The 21,309-nt window shown below is 44.2% G+C and overlaps 2 protein-coding genes across 2 annotated transcripts in view; one reads left to right on the top strand and one right to left on the bottom strand.

Annotated features, from left to right (window-relative positions):
* The window catches only part of rpl9 (ribosomal protein L9), a 337,328-nt gene that overhangs the window by 119,934 nt on the left and 196,085 nt on the right, over window positions 1–21,309 (top strand). The gene's annotated exons all lie outside the window — the stretch shown is intronic.
* Window positions 1,153–15,183, bottom strand: klf3 (Kruppel like factor 3 (basic)). Its single transcript, XM_079278959.1, has 6 exons — window positions 14,901–15,183; window positions 8,003–8,063; window positions 7,017–7,566; window positions 6,085–6,211; window positions 4,097–4,263; window positions 1,153–3,352 (listed from the first exon to the last, which is right to left on the bottom strand). Exons 2-6 carry the CDS (start codon window positions 8,042–8,044, stop codon window positions 3,171–3,173), a joined length of 1,068 nt encoding a protein of 355 aa, XP_079135085.1. The 5' UTR covers window positions 8,045–8,063; window positions 14,901–15,183; the 3' UTR covers window positions 1,153–3,170.

Here is a 21,309-nt window from a genome sequence, read left to right as displayed (position 1 = left end):
GCCAAGTGTGTTATGATATGTATGCAAGTAGTCTGCAAATGGTGTATACAATTGTGAATATCACATATCAGAACTTTGAAAAAGTCTCCAACTATTAACGTCTATTCTGTTTTTGCTGTTGAATTAATTATTCTAATAATACTAACTTTACTTCTTCCCTGGAGTATTTGTGCTTTCTCGCCTCACAGGTTCCCATGACCGCAGTTTTATCTGGACACTGGTTCTTCCTCCTACCATGGCCCTGCTGACTCCAACTGCTAATATCACTTTTATTATTACTCACATTACTATTTCATACTACCGATACCATTAATGCACATTATTGACCTGTTTCTTCACCAGAGTCTCTGTGCTTTCTCGCCTCACAGGTTCCTGTGTATCCGGGTTATACCTGGACCAGGTCTTGCCGCCTGCGGTGGTTGTGTCATACATTGAATGTGCTGTAATTACATTGAATGTGTTGTAATTCACTATCCTGTTCTACACATCACATCATTGCACTTCTGTCCATCCTGGGAGAGGGATCCCTCCTCTATTGCTCTCCCACAGGTTTCTTCCTCTTTCCTCCCCGTTAAAGGGTTTTTTTGGGGGAGTTTTTCCTGTTCCGATGTGAGGGTCCCGGGACAAGAGGATGTCAAATGTGTACATATTGTAAAGCCCTCTGAGGCAAATTTGTAATTTGTGATTTGGGGCTATACAAAAATAAATTGAATTGAATTGAATTAATAATAGTATAAAGGTGAAGATGCTGCAGTGTGAGTATCTGTCTCTATTAGTATGTGCCTATGTATGTGTGTGTGTGTGTGTGTGTGTTTTAAACCCTGTGAAATGTGCTGAGATGGTGACCTTGAATCTATTACCGCTATAATATTCATATTATAGGATTAGGTTTTATTATTGAGGGACAGGAGCTAAATAAGGGGGGTATTTTGCAGCTTAAATAAACTGAAATTGAAGCTAAAGTCAGTGCAAAACCCCAAAATGTTTAACTTATAAACTGAGAAAAAGGGGCAATATTAAAATCTGAGAAGCTTCCAGCAAATGTTTGGCACTTTTGCGTGATTGCTAATCTACCTCCATTAACAGTTTCAGTACAAACCCATACAGAATTTAAGACACAGCACTCCATTTTGCAAATATTATCAATAAGTTTATTAAGTGGTATGAATATTCTTTCTTAAAATAAAGGCACACATTTCAGATAGACCTGTACAGTTATATGTTCACAGTTTAACATGTTCCCATTGAATTGCCAACATTTAGATTAAAAAGAGATAGGGTTTATTATAGACATGTGTAATATCCATTATTATGAGTGTATCAAAATCATGCTTAATAAAAAACCTTTAATTGCCCTTTCAGTCTAATAATCAATTATAAAATATATATTACAACTTATATTTGCAGAAATACAAAAAAACATGTACAAGCAAAAACCGCAAAGAATATCCAGGGGCAAAATGCAGATCAGTATAGCAGCTACATTCAGTGTGTGTGTTTGTGGGTGTACAAGCGTGTAAAATAAAAAAGGATCACACCTTCTTCTGGTTTTACATGATTAGAAAATGACAAACCAAGACTTTAAGTTAAATGTTTCTGATCAAACTGACCAGCAGGTGAATAGAAAAACTGATTAGAAAATGTTTGGCTTTGGGAATATATATATATATATACACACATATACATACACATATATATACATATATACACATATATACATATATACACATATATACATATATATACATACATACAAATACATATATACGTACATACAAATACATATATATGTACATACATATACATGTTTATGTATATATATATATATATATATACACACACATACATATATACACATACACACATATATATACATACACACACACACATTGGAGACATGTACAAAGACACTGAGCAAAACTATTTTCTTGTTGTGCTGTAAATGTTGTGCTCTAAAAATATGACGGTGTAGTTGGAGCATATATGTGTTGTGACCTCCTATTAAGAAAACTGTAGAAGATGTTATTTACTATGAAATTACATATATCCGGTGTGGCGGGCTGGAATGAACCTCATCTGCTCCTGAAAAACTCATTTCTCTGCTTTGCATTTTTCCCATAAACGTGTCATACATGATAAAAAAAAGGCTACCATTGCGTCACAATAGTTCATATAGATACATAAACGCGATATAAGACATATCATTGCTTCTACCCTTAAACCAACCAAGTGGTGTCTTTTCCTCGCCAACACAATAATGCCCCTGTGCAGCAACATTCACATTTCAGAATGAAAACAAACAATTCAAACACTTCACTCCGACAATGAATGAGACCCAGAGTCCCACTTTTCTATTCTTCTTTCCAACCCAAATACCGAAAAAGCACAACAGACCGAGGCTGCTTTTATTAAGTGCATGTTTTCTTGCTGTGTGTGCCGTTAAACATGTATGCATGTATGTACAAGAGAAAGCGAGCAATGGCTACCTGTTTTTGTTTTTTGAGTCACTTCATGATGTAAGTTAACAGAGGCAGGTGAGGTGTGTGATGTTTGGATGCGTCGGTCCATGAAGGATGAGTTAGCATTAGCGTTACGTCACAGGTAGCTGCGCCGGTGCGAGAAAGCTGACATATGTATGACACGATGCACAGTCTGTGAGATATGATACATTCTGGAGTTTCACATTATATTGGCCGAGCTAGCTAATAGCGCACGTGTGTGTGTTTGAGTCCACAATCATTACTTGACTGCATGCAGAGAAATGAGAGCTGAAGTCGTAATGAAGAAGCGATGTGGCTGAAACAGAGCGGGTGTTGATGCAGTTTGGTTCTGCGGCCAGAAGAAGCCTCTGCATCTCAGGCCAGCTGAGATGCAGAGGGCCTTCCACAGCCGATCCTTGTGCATTATTTAAAGTCAAACCGAGCTGATGATAAGTCTGCAGGATGGTGAGTGACGGTTACATGACAAATAGGCTCACGCCGGCTAACGTTCAGGGCCAATGGGGATAAAGGGTCTACACTTGCACCCTGAGGAATGTTTCCCCACTCCCTAACAGAGTCCAACGTGTAAGCCAACTCTTTTAATTCACCCCCCTCAAGTCAAAGTGGTACAGTCCAACGTTGAAACCAGCACAGAGTTTCTTTTTCTCAAGCTGCACCCCCTTCCGGTTCTCACACCAGGAGGTGGCGCTTCTTGTGCAGAGCCAGGTGGTCGGAGCGGGAGAAGCTGCGTTCGCAGTCGGGGCACTGGAACGGCTTGACCCCCGTGTGCTTGCGGAAGTGTCTCGTCAGCTCGTCCGAACGGGCGAACTTCCACGTGCAGCCTTCCCACATGCACTTGTAGGGTTTCTCGCCTGCGCGTGGGAGGGAGGGAGAGAGAAAGAAATGAGTGATGGTGAAGATAATGCGAATGGTTGACCCAAACCCAACGTCCCCCCTTAAGCCTCAAACCCTGAACCCTCAGGGACTTACTGACGTCACCTGGTAAGTGGTTGAGTGTGAAATGGTGTAAATAGAAATGGGACAGCACTTTGCTGCAACATATCATGTTACTGTGACGACAAAAAATATGATGTACAATTGTGGGTATTTAATTTATACTTTTTGCTTCCTGATTTGAACTTCTTCCAGACTCTTTCCTCACAAGATGAGTGGTCATTTCATATAATATATTTATTAGTTTTTGTCAAAACAGCTTAAATGACAAAATAAAATATTTGATGAATGAATAAATAAATATTCTCTGATTTTATGTTTTTTTTTTTTATGTTTCCGAGTACATTTAATATTCCAGGCTGAACACACCTGTACCGTCCTCTTTTACCTTTTTTTTACGTCTCCATGCTTCCACTGGTACCCTGTGTTTAACTTCACATTGCAATGAATTGTGGGTAATTCCCTTGGGCATAGTCAGCATCTAATACTGACTTACAGAAAGGGTTCATAGAGGGCTCAAAATGTCTGCCAGAGAGCCTCAAACACTCGATGATCTGACAGTGGGACAGAACTAAACCCTCACGGACTCTGCGGGAGTCCTTAAGGGTGGAGACTGGGATTGGGCCTTTAAAGTCCAGCGTGTGTGTGAGCGTGCCTCTTACCGGTGTGTGTCCTGCGGTGCGCTTTGAGGTGGGAGCTCTTGGTGTACACTTTGTTGCAGCCGTTGAAGTCGCAACAGTGGATTCGCCGCTTTTTCAGCGTGTCCGGAGACTCGACAGGGGGAGGATGCTTGGCGCCCGAATGAACTATGACGGATGGGTTGTTGCACCTGAGAGACACACAGAGGAGAGCAGTTGTTAGAGTCCTCTTTCTTTATCTGATTTGACCAGGAGAGGGCGGCGGCGTCACGTGACAACTTCATGATGTTGAACTCTAATCTGATGAAAGTCTATTTGGTTGTGACGGATCCTCCAACGCAATAAGAAACTACTACCGGTCAGGAAGTTGAACCCCCCCCCCCCCCCCCCCCCACCTTCTTTCCCCAGTCTGCCTTTCCTATTGTCCCGTTAACTCCATAGTGATTTCACTGAACCGTTCCAACGATTCGTTCACTGGAATTTGACGCCACGGATGCTGAAAGTGGCGGAAAAATGAGCTCCAGAAGAAGTCGAAAAACTGTGAAATAGTAGATGCAACTTTGCAACACTCTTGTGCTCCGACGAGCACGAGGAGATTAGGGTTCTAATACCTCGTGCGTGTGAGAAAAGCTTTTCTGTGAAACGATAAGAGTACAGAAGAGAATGGAGCAGAAAAGCGAAATTTTCAAGTGTTTTAACCTCAAAAAGTAAACAAGAAGGACTTGTCTTTCTGTACCATCAAGTGTGTGTGTGTGTGTTTGTGTTTGTGTAAGTGGCAGTTGGGAGCAGGTGTCGAGTGTTGAAAGATGAATCCCTCACAGATCAGTTCGGTGTAAAGGAATGTGCAGAAAATCCCACACAACACACACACACACACACATTTTGGCTAACCCATCATTATCATACACATTGGGCAAAGTTGACCTATTTACCATGTACATAAAGTAGATTTACATTGTCTTTTGAGAGGAGAGGTGATGACAGATAAAGGCACACCCACTTCTTTCCCCCCTCAAGGGTCCAATTATTTCCCAGTCATCGAGGGCAACAGCGGCCTGTGATAGTAACCGCCCTGACGACTACAGTAGAGACTCTCACGCACACGAGCAACAACTGACTGGCAGCGTTCCATCACGATTACAATTATTTCGTAGAGAAAAAAAAGCGGTTATTTTGGCGAAGGAGAACAAATGGGAACCAAAACAAATGACGACGAGAGGAGGAGGAAACAGGAAAGAGAGGAGGAAACAGGAAAGAGAGGAGGAAACAGGAAGGAGAGGAGGAATGGGAAGCGAAGGAGTGGGAGATGCCAGACAATGAGCGCCTTAAAGAAAACCCCCCAAAAAATACTGGCAGTGCGGAGCAAGGAAGGAGGGAGGAGAGGAGGAAGAAAGGAGAGGTGGAAGGTGACGAGATCACAGTGTGGCTGACTGGAAAGATAAGGAGCTGCAGGGAGAGGTCTGGCTGCCGGACGACACTGGGAAACGAGAACATCACAGTCGGTGTGTTCACGTGTCGCTTACGACACTTGTTGCGTTACAGGTCCTGTGTTTTCTCCAAGCGGCTTTAGGAAAGGGAGGAAACGGAGCTTGGAGAGACTGCACTTGTGGCCATTTATTTGATAGAGAGGACAGCCGAAGGTAGACTGGAGACAAAGAAGCCAATTAGAAATGAATCCTGAAATTCTGTCACGTTGAGAGAATGTGTGAATAAGAGCATACAGGGCAGGGAGATAGTTATTGTTCGTGGGCCCAAATCCAAATATATGTACTAAGCACAAATTAAAATAGTAATATTCTTAGTTCATAGATACTCCCTGGCTTGAATCATACTTTTTGGTATCTCAAACAAAACCCAGTCCCAGTCTTGGGACTGCCCCTGAACTTTCAAAATCCTCACAACAGGAACAGAGAGGGATCCGGTGGAAGCCTCTGACGTACATATAAAAGTTTAAAGGGCAAGCGCCGCAGCAGACGGCGAAACTTGTGAAACACGCGGTGCTTTTTTCTCACCCGTATTCGTGTGGTATCCTGATGACTGACGATTTCACCTCGTGGCCGCCGTGGAGGTCGTGGGCGAGCTCAGAGCGGGGCTCCGTTTTGATTTGCTTGTGCAGGTTGTGGGCGTCGCCGCAGTGAGCTGGGTGGATACAAATTGCTGGTCAGTATGGCACAGTCGTGATGTGTTCACATTAACATGCTGTTCGTATTTCATACATCAAGTAAAGTTCAACTCTGCACGGTCACAGGGCAGAAGTTTTTTGTTCTTTTTTTTATCATCTCTATTATTTGTCTCTTAGAAATACAATTATAAAATGAATGAATACACAATTAAAATAGATTTATCCATGGTAACAGGACATTTAGTTTTGCTGTTATGCCTCTAGAGGAGGACATTACATTATTAATATGTATCGGTCAGTTTTGTGTCAAATACAGGAGATTCAGAGAGGGTGACCTCTGTGACTGTCAGTGACCCCCGTCTCACAGAAAACAGAACATCTCTGAGAAACAAGAATTAGCTGAAACTGCTATTCTAAAAACAGAGGAAATGAAAAGCACTTCCCCATTTTCAGAAAATAATATGTTCATTTAAGGAGGAAGGGTTTTTTTCTCACGAAATCTGGAAATGATAAGCCAGCACTTGTGCAGTGATGTCTAATTGTTATGCGTCTCAAAGTGTGTCTTATTAGTCTTAAATAGCTGTTCTGATACGGCCGCTTTTTGTAAATTACCGACTGTTTGTTTTATTTGGCATTTTCTAAAACACTTGCACAACACATATAGTGTGCAATGTTAGTTAATGTCATATCAACAGAATTGATTATTTTATTGCAATACATATTACTAATTAATTGCAATAAAAGTGTTGAAAAAAAGAATTATAATTGAAACAAATAGAAATAAAACATGATTTGTGAATAAAATAATAAATGAAGCTTCACCTGTCTTGTGCTCCCTGCTCCGATGATGGCCGTTGTCGCTGGGGATGGGTGAGCTCACCATTATGGACTGGTGCAGGTGGAGAGGCGAGGGGTAGAGGACAGACAGGGGCACCATGACCGGAGACATCATGATCCCCGACCCCTGGATGACCCCGGACCCCGAGCCGAGCATGGGGGCCACCATGGCGGAGTAGGGGAGTGAGGCCGTGGGCGTCAGGAGAGCGTGCGAGGGCGAGCTGCGCAGCTGGGCGTGCGGGGTGGAGCAGCGGGGGGAGGCGCGGCTCGCCGCGCTGTAGGGGGAGGGCGGGGAGCTGCGCGAGGAGGCCGGGGAGGAGGAGGCGGAGGAGCAGGGTGGGGAGGAGGACGAGGAGGTGGAGGAGGAGCGCTTGCTGACAGACAGGTCCACGGGCTCCAGCTGGGCGTGCGTGGCGTTGCTGGGCGTGTGGGGCTGGGCGAAGGCGGGCATGTGCGTGGGGTGGTAGATGTGGGCGGGGTGGGGGAAGATCACTCCGTATGGCTCCGTGGTTTTCATTAACGAAGAGTAGAATGACTGTGAGAGAGAGAGAACGAGAAAGAGAGACAGACAGAGGATGCAGAAGAAGGAAGCGGTGAAGGGGGACAAAAGAGCAGTTTGAAATTTCCGTTCTGCGCTGAAGAACAGGGAAAACATGTTTCTGCCGCACAAACAACTACGGCCAGCCAGAAAGTCTAAACCCAGCTCTGTTTGCAGATACCCGTTATGTCTCAGAGTACAGTGTGTGTGTGCATGTGTTCATCAGCCTGCTGCCTGGCAGTGTTTGTACTCATTGTATGCAAATGTTTAGCAGCGTGTTTGTCCAGGAAAAGCTGGAATGTGGGAACCAGTCTGTCTAGACACGTAGCGCGAGTGTGTGTCAGTCAGAGTTAATGTTTGGCATCAAAAACATGTCTGGGCATGATGGGAGCACACACACACACACACACACACACACACACACAGGCCTTACCGTCTCCATGTCTGTCTTCAGAGGGTAGTCATACATCAGCATGGCTGCACAGGCCAGGCTCCTACAAAATAAAACACACACATGCAGCCATCAGTGCACACATTTAACACATTAACACGCTCATTCATCATGTCCTTTACTTTTAAGTATGGTCCAACATGGAAACCAGTAATGACACATAACCAGTGGTGGTAAGCCAGTAATCAGAGCCTTTAATTAAAGTATAAATATGTTCAGTATACAGTATAATTAAAACCACACTAAAAGTACAGTCGTTTTAACGTCACCTAAAGATACATTAATTATTTAAAGTAGAAAAGTACTTGTTTTGCAGAAAATCCGCTTCCCAACCACAAGTCACAAGATGGATGTCAGGGGTTGTGAGATGATTAATGGGCTCGGAAGAGAGAGAGAACATGTTTGTGCTTCATAGATTGTTGGTTCATTTTGTTCGACTTTTCTCTAACCTTTGCCTTTGTTTCGAGAATCGTTGGACATGTTTGACCTCTTTAGGCCTCAAAACTGTTGTTTTGCCTGAACGAAACCATGTGAGAAGTTTAGAGGGAACGTGTCTCTGAGACGACAACTCATAGACATCTGAAACGTGACAAGGGGGCCTCAACGAGACCCTGCTTTCTTTGTGAGGGGTCGAAAGCCAGAAGCGGTTTAGAAGCACTGGTTTACTCTTCATTAATGTGTCGTATTGTATAATGTTATCTTTCTCCATGTGAAATATTAATTTGAAAAGTAACTCCAGCTGTCAGATGAATGTAAAGAGTAGAATCTGTCCCTCTGGAAGAAGTATAAAGTAGCAGTTAATGTAAGTACAGAATTGTTTTTAAGTACAGTACATGAGTAAATGTACTTCTTACATTCCACCATCGTCCTTATTTTCATATTTTACTGTACAACACCATCATAACATTACCTTTTTAGGCAGAAGATAATGAAATAAACTGCAAATGTGTGAAACAAGTGAAAAGGGCTAGCTCATGCACACACACACACACACACACATCTTTGAGAAGTGATGAAAAGTAAATCACGTTAAGTGGAGGGAAAGGCTATAAGAGGGTAGTTAAGTATAGGTGTGTGTGTATGTGTGTGTGAGTGTGAGAGTGAGTGAGCCCAGTCAGTAAATCACACCAGACAACAGCCAAACATCTCTCCTTCTGTCCGACACTTTACACGTCTGCTCCTCCGCTCTACTTTCAGCATCGACCTGCAGCTCTTCCTGCTCACTTGTCCTCCTGACAGGACAGACAATTTCACGACGGACCAGTGTACGTGTGTCAAAGACAGTGATAGTACCTCTCACACACACTCACGCCACCCATTAAGGTCTGTTGAGTGTTTGGATCAAAAGTGTGTGAGGCTTCAAAGGTGGTTTCAGTTACCTTGGCATGGAATGGCCAGGTGCAGCTGCGATGACTCCGTGTTTGTGCCCGGACGAGTGTGTTTATGAGCGGGGTTGTGTGTGTCCTGATTAAAGTCCACAGTCTGGAGACAAGTTAGCCTTTAATTATTAATAAAATGGGCAAGAACACAGGCCATTACACCCTTGTGCACACACACACACACACACACTAGATGGGGAGCAGACCAATAGGAGAGTAGGATGTTCGCTCGCTGGCTGAGGAAGGGTGTGAACGTGACAACTGAAGCCTCACCCTCCGCCTGGCTCCGAAGAAACAAAGAGAGTCAGGTGGGGCCCGTGTGTGTGTGTGTGTGTGTGAGAGTGAGAGTGAGAGTGAGAGAGAGAGAGAGAGAGAGATTTCTAATCTGGGTTTTGTATTGTGTTGTAGTTCAACGAGAGGTCAAGCAGTTGCTCTGTTGTGGATCACACAGAATAAGCGCAGGTATGAGGCACAGCGTACAGGTGTTGTCCTGTACTGACACAATACATTCAAAACCATCGAGGAAGTCCCCACTCCTTGTGTCTCTCCTGTGTTCCTATCTAAATGTTGAAACAGCAAGTACTGAAACTACTGTAGTGTTGAAAGAGTCTGACTCACAACTGAGCACATCTGCAAACAAGGAGACGCAGCGTCATTGACGGAAAGCACCAAAAAAAAAAACAGGCCATTGTCATTGTTTACAATGCTGCTGGCGCTAAACCGGAATCAGGAATACAAACATGATTGAAGCGGAAATGGGCGGGGCAGCAGAGGGTGGATAAGGACCTGCACATCCAGACCAAAACCAAAACGCCCATCAAAAACAAACATTTGTGGACTCAGACCATAGACTGTAAGGACGTAGTCGTCGTGACGTCACCCGCTGGTTTGCGGTACCGTTTTGAAGCCTCGAGTTTGGCATTGTGGCCGTCGCCATCTTGGATTTTAGCAACCGGTGACTGGAGGAGTGACGCTGTGGTAGAGACACCGTATAAGGCTCTGGCGACCTGTCCAACACCAGGTCACCCCGCTCTAAAGCATAACCTGCTTCATGGTCCATTTCCCCTCTAAATGGACAATCATTTACTCAATGAACATCATGCTGTAGCTACCTCTGTACTTTAACTTCTGCAACATTCAAGCCCTCGGAAGAACATACCATTCCTCTCACCTGCTGTGCTCTCTCACACACACCTGCTGAAACACAAAAACTTCCACTCAGGGTGCATCGTGACAGAATAAATACAATGAGACACAGAGAGTTTAGACAAGAAATGTCATTTAGCGGCACCTATGTGCGTCTCCACGAACCACGAGGCCTCGGGAGAGAAAATACAAGTCTGCGGCTGTGGCTTGTTGGCTTGTGTATAAATCAGTGTTGTGTTTACAGCCACGGCGGTTCACTGATTAGTCGTCAGCGACAACTATTTTGACAAATCGTCAAAGTCATTTTTCAAGCAAACGTACCAAACATTCCCTCGTTTCAGCTTCTAAATTGTGAGGATTCTCTGCTTTTCGTCATCTTGCGTGGCGGTAAACTGAAGGTCTTTGGGTTTCGGACTGCTGGTTGACCAAAACAAGACATTTGAAGACGTGACAGGAAATTGGAAAACGGACATTTTTCACTATTTATTTTTTACTATGAGACAAATCCAGAAAGTAATCAAAATACTGATTGATGATGACGAAAAAATAAATAAACGTTGATCCTCCGGTGGATTGAGTTTTGTAACGGGTCAAACGGATCTGACGGAGGACAACGAGCTCTTTCTGCGAGATGGAAACCAGACAGCTGTTGCACCTCCGCTTCATCAGAGCGCCTCCAGGTACCGTAGCGCCCTTCAGACGTAGAATCCCAGGACACGCACGCAGCGTGACGTGTGGGAACCGGTGCGCGCTGCACCTTTTTGGTAAATAAGTACCTGGAGTTGTCAGGGACCGTATTTTTTGTGTGTTTGTGCATGTCAAGTGTGGTCTGCAAATATTGTCCTTTTCAGGTCACTGGAGCTACTGTGTGCTCAACCCCAACCCACTCAGCAAACACTTCCTACACACCCCTCTCTCTCTTCCTCCACCCTCGGGCTGGCCCTCCAGACCTTCCTGCACCTCTTCTTCTTCACTCCTGTATGTATCCGAACCACACACCAACCCCGCACTCCGTTTTTCCCCCTCACTCTCTATGAATGTTAAAAAACAACACGACTGAAGGGGGAAAATATTGTGGCTTGGAGTCCCTGGCTACCGACTCAACCACACACACACACACACACACACACACTTTAAAACACGCTCGCGGCAGCCGCACACCAAGTTTCTGCAAGCTCGACAGAATACACACACTAAATCACTAAAGGACTAAATTATTGCAGACACGCACACACGCGCTCGAGCAGACACACATCGCTGCTGCACGCGCACACACCATCTAATGGCAACAGGCTGGAAGATGATGAGATCACCAGAGAGACCAGAAACCTCCAGACAACGGCTTTGTCCAAGAACACGCGGCACTAGACACGCACACACACACACACACACGCAGCCTTTAGTTTCATAGCTTCTGACTCTGTTTCTTTACAACCTCTTGGACCCCGTCAGTCTCACCTCACGTTGGCCCCGTGCTGTGTCAAACTACGGGCGGCACTCAATCGCTCTCGCTGCGTCACCTCGAGGGGAAACGCCCTCGATTGTTCTTATAACTAAGCGTCCCAATTAGGCCACATGAGTCATTAAGGTGATGACCTAATCTTCCAGTGTTTAACTTTTCCTTTTTCTGAGCTCATCTCCGATGTAGTTTCTCCTTCTGTTGCCCTAGACCCGCTCCAATTTAGCCCCTTCACTGTACCTCCCTAGTCCCTAGTTTCAACCCCTTACCTCACTTCCTACTCCTGACTCCCCCGATAACGCCTCACATGCTCCGACTCCTCTCACTTTAAAAAGGGCCCCCGAAGCCCCCTATCCTCTCATTCTGGCTTCCTATTCCCTCATCTGAGCCGCCAGCCCGCTCATCCTTTTACCCCCCCCCCCCCACACACACACACACACACACACACACACGCGAGCCCCTCTCCAGCAGACTGCGGGGCTGCAGGCCTGCAGACCTCGAGGGATTCATCATCGCGCGAAAAAAAAAATACATAAAAAAAAAAAAAGAAAACACACACATCGGAGTTGACACAAGGCTCAACCACTGACAAAGACACACACGTGCCAGCACCTCAAGCCGTACTTGTCAAAGAGAGCAACGTTTTTGAGGCTTTCCAGACAACTGAGGACAGAAAGAGAGGGAGAAGCGGAAGCCCTCAGAGTTTAGTCTGACTGTTATTATTTCCACACTGCGTGATGGGTGGGGGGGTGTAAAGAAGCCAAAGAGGGGAGTGAAGCCAAATAGAGGAGGGGCGGGGGCTGCTGCAGGGGGCCTGCGGTTTCCTGTCTTGACACACACACACACATTGCACCTCCCTACCCGAATAATGAGAGAGAGGGGGGGGGGGGCATATGGAAGGAGAGAAAGCGCAAAGAAAACAGCCGCTCTGACCAAACTATGTCTAAATGGAAGTGGAAAGAACAGAGACGGGAACGGGGAAGAAAACGAAGTGGGTTTCGACCAAAATATGACAAAACTTCAATGAACCTCAAACACGAGGAGGGGGCTGGGGGGGGGGCAAGGCACAGCCACAGTGGCTCAATCCAGTGGTTCCAAAGCGCACGCACACTGCACGAGTGCGTGTCTGTGCTTGCGCAAACAGTTGTGTAACGAGTTACAGCTTCTTTTTTTACGTTTACGGCAGTCTGTTGACCGCGGTGCGCTTACTCCCCCAACTTCTAACGGAGAAACCAGCGACTCCTCGGCATCCAGGAGTTTAATGTTTAGCCCTAATGTTCCCTCGGACATGCCCTTTGAGCAGTGTGTGTGTGTGTGTGTGCGCGCATTTTGTTCCACCAGATAACATCAGCGTGTTGATTCAGGGGGAGAAAAGAGGCGTAGGGGTGGGTGGTAATTCTCTAATGAGGAAACAAATAAATAAGAAATTAATAAAAAGAGGTCATCCTCTTTTTTTAACTTTTCGGAGAGGTTGAAGACTGTAAAGTAGGACAAAGAGGCGGAGAGAGAGAGAGAGAGAGAGAGAGAGAGAGAGAGAGGTCGCCCTCATTCCACTCGTCCACCCCCCACATCCACATCCCTCTCTCCTCCCTTCTTTCTCGCTCTCTCTCACTCAGGCTCTAAACAGGATAAGGGCTTCATATGCCAAGTGGAATGTGTGACGCAAGCCTCAGCCTTGAAACAAAGCACAGGAAACAGGGAGAGACAGAGACGGAGAAAAACACACACACGCACACACACACGCAGATGTGTATTGTAAAAGATGCAGTGGAAACAGAGGTAAGAAGCTCAGGTGCGACTGACTGTTTGAACACACACCTGTCACTACGCTCCTGTGTGTGTGTGTGTGTGTGTGTGTGTGTGTGTGTATGTGTGTGACACTGACGGTCATCTCTCACACAGAGCCTACACAACGCTGCTTGGGGCATCAGATTCAGCCATAAACTGACGGCCTGTCAAACAGATGTACAGCTGAAACAATAAATCAATAAATAAATCAGTCAATGAGTCCGGTGACAGAGATGATGGTGAGGATCGATGAATCCTTTCAGCTGCCTCGTCAAGAAAAAAAAAAAAGGCAAATGATCCCAGCTTCTCCAAAGTGACATGTTGCTGCTTTTGCATTATTTTGAATTGAATATCTTTATATTTTGGGACACGATCAGACGCATGTGTCACCTTGGTCACACCTTGTAATTGGACGATCATCAATACTTATTTGACATTTCTGAAACTAAAACAGTGAATCTCTTCACTGGAAAAGCAAACAAACAAACAAACAGACCAACTGAGGCCTTAACTGATCACTCTTTTTTTAAATATCTGTGATAAATCTCTAAACTATTTGAAACCACCACACATTCACACTTTACATGTCATCACTGAAACAGAGAGGAGCCAACTGCACAGACGGAGACACATCACTGTTCGAGCCTGTTTCTCCCTCACAAGCCTGTATTTGACCACTATTTCATGCTCATTAATTAAACCACTCTGTGTTCTATAAACGGCTCCGATGGCTATAAATAGCAGAGTCTCCCTGCTGCCACTGTTAACATCATTTAGCCACCAAATCAACGCTTTTCTTTTTTAAATGACACTTCTTTTTGTCTTCTTTTTAAAAACATGAAATATGCAAACATGTTGATTTAACACACAGAATAAAATCGCGTGTCATCAACCACACAGGCAGCGTGGTCCCGCTAAAACCTCTTATGGACTTATTTTCTTTGCCATATTACAAATCTGCGTTAAAATAAGACGAACACACAAACACACACACACTCACACAGAGCTGGAGTATATATCCGGTATAGGGAATAAGAGCAGGTCGCCGGGGTCACCGTATGAAAGTGCCCCCGGTAAGGTCGGAGGAGGATCGCGGAGTCAAACTTACTGCTCAGACGGTGTATGCGAGTGTATTTCCAGGAGAGACGATCGTTCCTCAGCGGACTCTCCGGACGTCTCAGTGAGAGAAACTCAATTAAAGGCAACTCCGGTGAAAAGGTGACGCAGGCGACGATCGGCGCTCCGCTGTGTCACTGACATCAGCCGCAGGAAAAAAACACAAGAAAACAAGACGAGTCCACTTGATCGATTGCTCCACAAAACTTCCCGAAGTTACGAAACTCCCTCCCTCTCTTTATCTCTCCGTCTCTCTTTCCGTGTGTGTCTCTCTGCGTGTGTCTCTCCGGTTTTTGTCGTTTGGAAACTATTGGCCGTCACATGATCCGGTCTGGCTGTCTGTTCTCCATAGAGTCGGGCCCGGAAGGCGGGGCGGGGACCGAGGCGGGACCGGGGCGGGGTGCTACGTGTGTGTGTGCGTGTGTATGTGTGTGCGTGTGTGGTGCAATTTTCTTTTCAAGTTTGGAGCCAGTCAGTGGTGAAAGAAGGAGGCTGCTCAAATCTAAAAGGTGATAGTGCAGAAATATAACCTTCTCTGCTGCAAGTTAAAGGTCCAACTTTCAAAATGTTACTTGAGCTAAAGTACAAAGCAGCTAAAGTGAAATTAACATATACTCATTATGCAGAATGGCCCATTTAAAAAAGTACATATCGATAGGCCTATTACTGGAACATAATGGATGCATAACTGTGAAGGCCAGACTACATCTCTTTGATGTTGAAGCTGGTAAAGGTGGAGTACATTTGAATGATGTTAGCCTATGCTGCCAGGTAGCTCGTGAATTTGCCCTGCTCCCTGGGGATCGATCCACTTTCATCTGTAATAATGCATCACCATCAGTTATTAGTTGATTTTTGACTGATATGGTGAACTGTGCTCTTAATACTATCTCAATATTCAGGTTGAAAAATATGGCGCTCTGACCTGAATGCCTCCCTTCGCTCCAGCGGACCCAGAAATGCACCAATGACAAGCATTAAGAATTACTGTTGATAACTGATAGCTGATTTTGATAACTTAATGTACCACTGAATAGCTTAACGTGTGTGTGTGTGTGTGTGTGTGTGTGTGTGTGTGTGTGTGTGTGTGTGTGTGTGTGCGCGTGTGCGTGTAGAAGGAAGTGGAAGGCTCTGGGCGTGACATGCTCTTCCCACAAGGAACTGCATAACTGTTACGAGACAATTATAAAGTGTGGTGTAGGACATAATCTCATGCACCATGTGTGGAAACGATGACGCCCACACCCACGTTCCCTACTTGATTGGTTCTTAGCAGTCATGACGTGTCCTTCCCTGATCCGTCACGCCTCTATCACGTGACCGTTTCCCGGAAGATCACGAGCAACAACATTGATTACCGATCGACTACCAGGTTAATTCAACATGGACAACAGATTACAGGTGTTGCTGACCTTGTTGTCTTTACTAGCAGCTGTTGTTCAGTTGAAGAATGCATTTTTGCGGAGGAAGCAGCTGTTATTGGAGCGATTCGTGAGCGGCGTGCTCAGCGGCATTATCAGACCTACTGAGCAGCGGCGGCCGTCTGAAGTCACGGTTAGCGGCGTTGAGGAGGACGATGGACACAAAACGGAGGACTTTCCTGTCCTCAATAATGCTTATTTTGTTCTGCACAACTTTTGTGAAGTCCACACACATAAACTATAAAGGAACACAAACATGAATTGCTCTCCAGTACGACAGAGACTTCAGCCACCAGCAGAGCTACGAGTGAGAACAGACACCAACGAAACCAAGAGGGAACGAGTGAGAGACGTGTGTTGACCACAGTTATGGACACATAATCTAGTAAACCATTATGTGCAAGTGTTAATATTTAATTTAATGTGTGAGAGAGAGCGAGAGAGAGAGCAAGACGCGCAGCGTTGTAACTAAGTCTAAAACACAAACCGTCATAGAGGAAGATTTTAGAGAAGATCTTAAGTATCAAACACGACCTTTTATTCTTGAAGTACTTTATTACTCTGTCATATTTTTTTAACGAAGCAACCAATCTACTTCCTGTTTACATCGGCACCCACATGCATGCACAGTGAGGTGAATATTCGTTTTCAGGCGTTTTAGTCTGGACGGAGATCATTTCGAAAACGATGCTGAAACGTTTTCGTGTGGATGTTCTGTGTCCCAAATACATGCACATTTTATACAGTATGCACTACATATTAATCTTGATACACTTTAGTGTTTTACTTTAGTAGAAGTAGTACTGTACCAGTCGGCCTCCAATTAGCCTGCCATTACCGTCATTAGTTATTGTTTCTTGTTAATATTACCATTAGTATTGATTGTATCATATTTCTGAAATAGACTCTGTTAATAGTTCTTGATTGACTGAACTTTAATGTAACGCTGCATTATCCACCACAACAGCAGCAAGTCTTAGTAAATTAAAGAGATGTGCGTGGGTGGCGCGGTAGTAGAGGGAGGAGTGTAGTTTGTACACGTTAAGTGTAGCTGGAGGTGAAAGCAGTGCACAAAGACACAAAGAGACAGGCAGGCGCACAGACAACTTTCTGTACAGACTATGCAAATACTTAAAACTGTCCCTGAGGGGAAGGAGGTGATGGGCGGGAGGCTGTGTGTGTGTGTGTGTGTGTGTGTGTGTGAAAGAGAGTGAGTGAGTGAGTGAGAGATGAATCAGTAAAATTCTAATTTCAAGATAATTTCAATGAATAAACTGCCCCGCCCATTTTTCCCCTTCCAGCTCGAACACAGTTGCATCGGTTGAAATCCCACTTTTAATAAGTTTGTAGTGTCTCCTGTAGAGACAAAACACTGTCGACGTGTGCTTTTTGTAGGCCGATCTGCCGGTCGCACACAGCCAGCGGCTCCTTCCAGCTCCAGAAACGTTGGTGTAAATTTCCATTGGGATGAACCGATGACATATTGGGAATCAAAATGTTGACTTTTCTTGATTGAAAAAAAAAATGTTTAAACTTAGTAACATGCCGAAGCTGGCGACACTAAGCAAAGCAATTGCACTTCCACTCAAAAACGGATGTAAGATTAGACAATGACGCGATGCGGAGCTTCAGGCCAAACATAAGGTCAATACAACAACCGTAAACAGTCTCGTTGCAATGTCATCTCCCACCGAACACAAAAGTCCTCCAACGGCCCAAATGACACTGAACTCCTTCAGCTTGTCCACTGTGGTGTACTTAATATTTAACCCTTAGGTGAACTGCTGAGCAATTTTTGAAAAAAACCCCAAAACAGACAAAGTGCCTCCACACAAAACCAGGGCAACTAACACCAATCCCCATCATTAGGACACTACCCGTTTGTGAAGGGACTGCCAATTGTCTTCAAGAGGTAATGACTGACAGCCACTTCATTATTTAGTATGAGGCCACTGCATGGGCACACGATTGGGGCGCCAAAACCTTTAAATGTAGCTGTATGTTTCTATCGATTCAGTGTGTTTTGTAGGTCTTGTCCAAAACAAAGACACCATTAAATGTTGGCTCACGTTGTCACCATTTACTGATGCAAAAAAAACCAGAAGAATTACAGTTGAAATGACCAAAGAGAGTGATATCTGTGCTTCGACCTGAGTCTATTAACCCCATTTGGATTTTGGATGCAGAGGACAAACAATCCCTCCCAACCTCCAACAAGCTGCAACCAGTAGCACGCCAAGAAGAGCGCGCAACAGACGAAATGCAACATTAGGTGCTTCTACCAAACTGGAAGGACCTGGATCGTGAATAGAAAGAACTCCGAACAGAGATCATGTTGCTTGCTTGTGTTACTGTCTGGTCTTAATCTAGATATCAAATCACAAGCAACACTGAATCAAATGTTTTTTTAAAGTCCAACATTCATTTGACTTTGTAAAATGATCAGCCAATGTGCTGAATCTATCTCTGTCATCATGTAAAATGTCTGAAAAGTATGAAAATCAGTGGCGAGGTTTCCTTTAACATGAAGTGAGGACTTTGTGAAATTGATCAAGCTACATTTCACCAACATTATTGGGAGAAACAGAATAAAGGTGTGACGACGGGGATGATGGCTCGATGTTTGTTTTGTTTTTTATTCGATTTTATATTTTATTTGATATTTTGTTGATTCTAATTGTCTGCCTTATGTGAAGCACTTTGTAACTTGGGTTTGGAAATGTGATCTAAATCTATAAAGATCGTCATTGTTACAATTTGTGATGCCAATGATGATGATGGGAAAACCACAACTGGTTTAGGCCATCAATGTTACGTTGGAAATCCTGGATGAAAGCATCCAAAAGGAAGGAGTGAGTATTCCAATTATTCATATTTAGTTATAAAGGAGTCTGCTTGAAACCTGGAGGCATTAGTTGACTCCAACCGTGACGACAAAGTATCCAGGGTAAGTATAATCATGCTTTCTTCTGCTAAAATGATTGATGAGTACCAAAGCAATAGTCAGAAAGTAAACCAGTCCCAGATCTTAAGATTATATTTCCTCTCTCTTTAACTATAATTCTCTTTACTGCGGCCTAAATATGAAATTCATTCCTTTCCTCTGGCTCAAAACGCATTGGTTCTCTGTGCATTTTACAACTGATTTTGAGATTGTGTCGATAGGTTTTAAGGCCGTCCAGTCAGGCTCCAGTCTATACCTGTAATATCTTTTAAATACTTTCTAAAAACTCACTTTTATTTGAAGGTATTTTCATTGTAACGCTATTATTTCTTTTTTTGGTCATTGAAATTGAGCTCTTAATTTGAAGTGTCTTAACTTTATGCTCTTTATTGTTTTACTGTTCCATAATCCCTTGTAGACTCATTGATTTAAAATATCAATGCAGTTATCATTATTATTATTACCAATATCAACAATGGACAATGCAGCTTAATTCCTTGACTTGAAGTTACTGAGACAAACATAAGTTGAACTTGACACACGAGAGACAAGATATAAGTTTGTCATGTGTGAAACGTTTTGCTCCTAAAGGCACAAAGACGAGCATACCAGCACTGGGCTGGGTCAAACTCAGAGACTGCCTTACTGCCTCGGGGCAGGTTGCACCCTCCGTGATGAAGTATCACATGCTCTCTTACATCTCCAGGATTCTGTTCGCTTTGCACAGGGCTGAGGTGTTTCAGCGGTTCCTCTTGGTGTGAGGATGTTTATTCAAAACAAATACCTTCTTTGCCCTGAATTCAAAGATTAGATCACACCGGACGGCAACAGCTATGAAGAGGCCTGTTTTTTTTAAAAGTATTTCTGTGGTTTCGTCTCTGCATTATCTGCACTCTGCACTCTGCTCACTGCACACAACACACCAGCACTGGTGTGAAGGGGGATGGTGGTTCAAAGATAACCAATGGCAACAATAAACAAGGCGATGAGGAAACAGAGTTCACAGGAACAATCAAAACGTAAAAGGTGACATGAAACAGGAGCTGCAGCTGCAGAAAAGGTAAATGCCACCCCTTCCTCTGGTGGATTTATCTAAACTTTTGCACTCTCATCTTGAGAGTGACTTTGCAATCATTTCTGCTTCTATACTCTTCACATTTTATGCTTATATTTCCTTCCTCCCGTTCTGGAATTCAATCCATTGCCGGATGTAGATCTTTAAATGTCAAGTTTTTCTGTCAATGTACCTGTTTTGAAATGAACCGGGCCTGCACAGAGTCGACGATTCAGCCTGAGGGGGACATGAATGCCTGAACTAAATTTTATGACAATCTATCTCATGGTTGTCGAGATATTCCACAAAAAACCACAACTGTGAACCTCGTGGTGGTGCTATAGATAAGTCCAGGGATCACCAACCTTACGATGATTCATCCTCTGAGCACCACGAATGACCACGAACACACACACAGAATGAACATCTCCACATAACGGACGTGCGGGCACACTGAACAATGATTTGAGAGACTCGCGTGTGGTTTGGACAGGTACCTGAACCTCCCTGCCACTCCCTCGCTGACTCCCTCCACTGCTTATTGTTATGTACGCAGGCTCTCAAACACGTCATTTGCTTTTGAAGAGCGACTACCATTGCCAGAGGGACTTCAACAATAACGTTTCGCCCGTTTCGTAAAAAAATCTCCCACTTCACAAGAACAAAATACATCATAAACTGCAGACGGGAGACACGTCAGGCTGCCAAGTGATTGAAAAAACCAGAAGAAGAAGAAGAAGAAGAAGAAGAAGAAGATGAAGACGAAGACGAAGACAGATACAAAACATTGTGCAAGATATCATCTTGATCCTGTCATGAACACTATTAAATAGATTGAATGATACTCTCATAATTAGAGGTAATGCATTTTGGAGACTGTAAGAATATTATCTCTGGGTGATTTCCAGAAACCTGACATCTGAGAGACGGCTGCCATGCGACACGTGGTGGTGAGATTATGATCTACACTCGGTGCAATCTC

The sequence above is a fragment of the Melanostigma gelatinosum genome, assembly GCF_949748355.1.
Source record: "Melanostigma gelatinosum genome assembly, chromosome: 11".
NCBI classification, from domain to species: Eukaryota; Metazoa; Chordata; class Actinopteri; order Perciformes; family Zoarcidae; genus Melanostigma; species Melanostigma gelatinosum.
The sequence above is the reverse complement of the archived record's forward strand: the minus strand, read 5'-3'. Positions and strand labels throughout refer to the sequence as shown.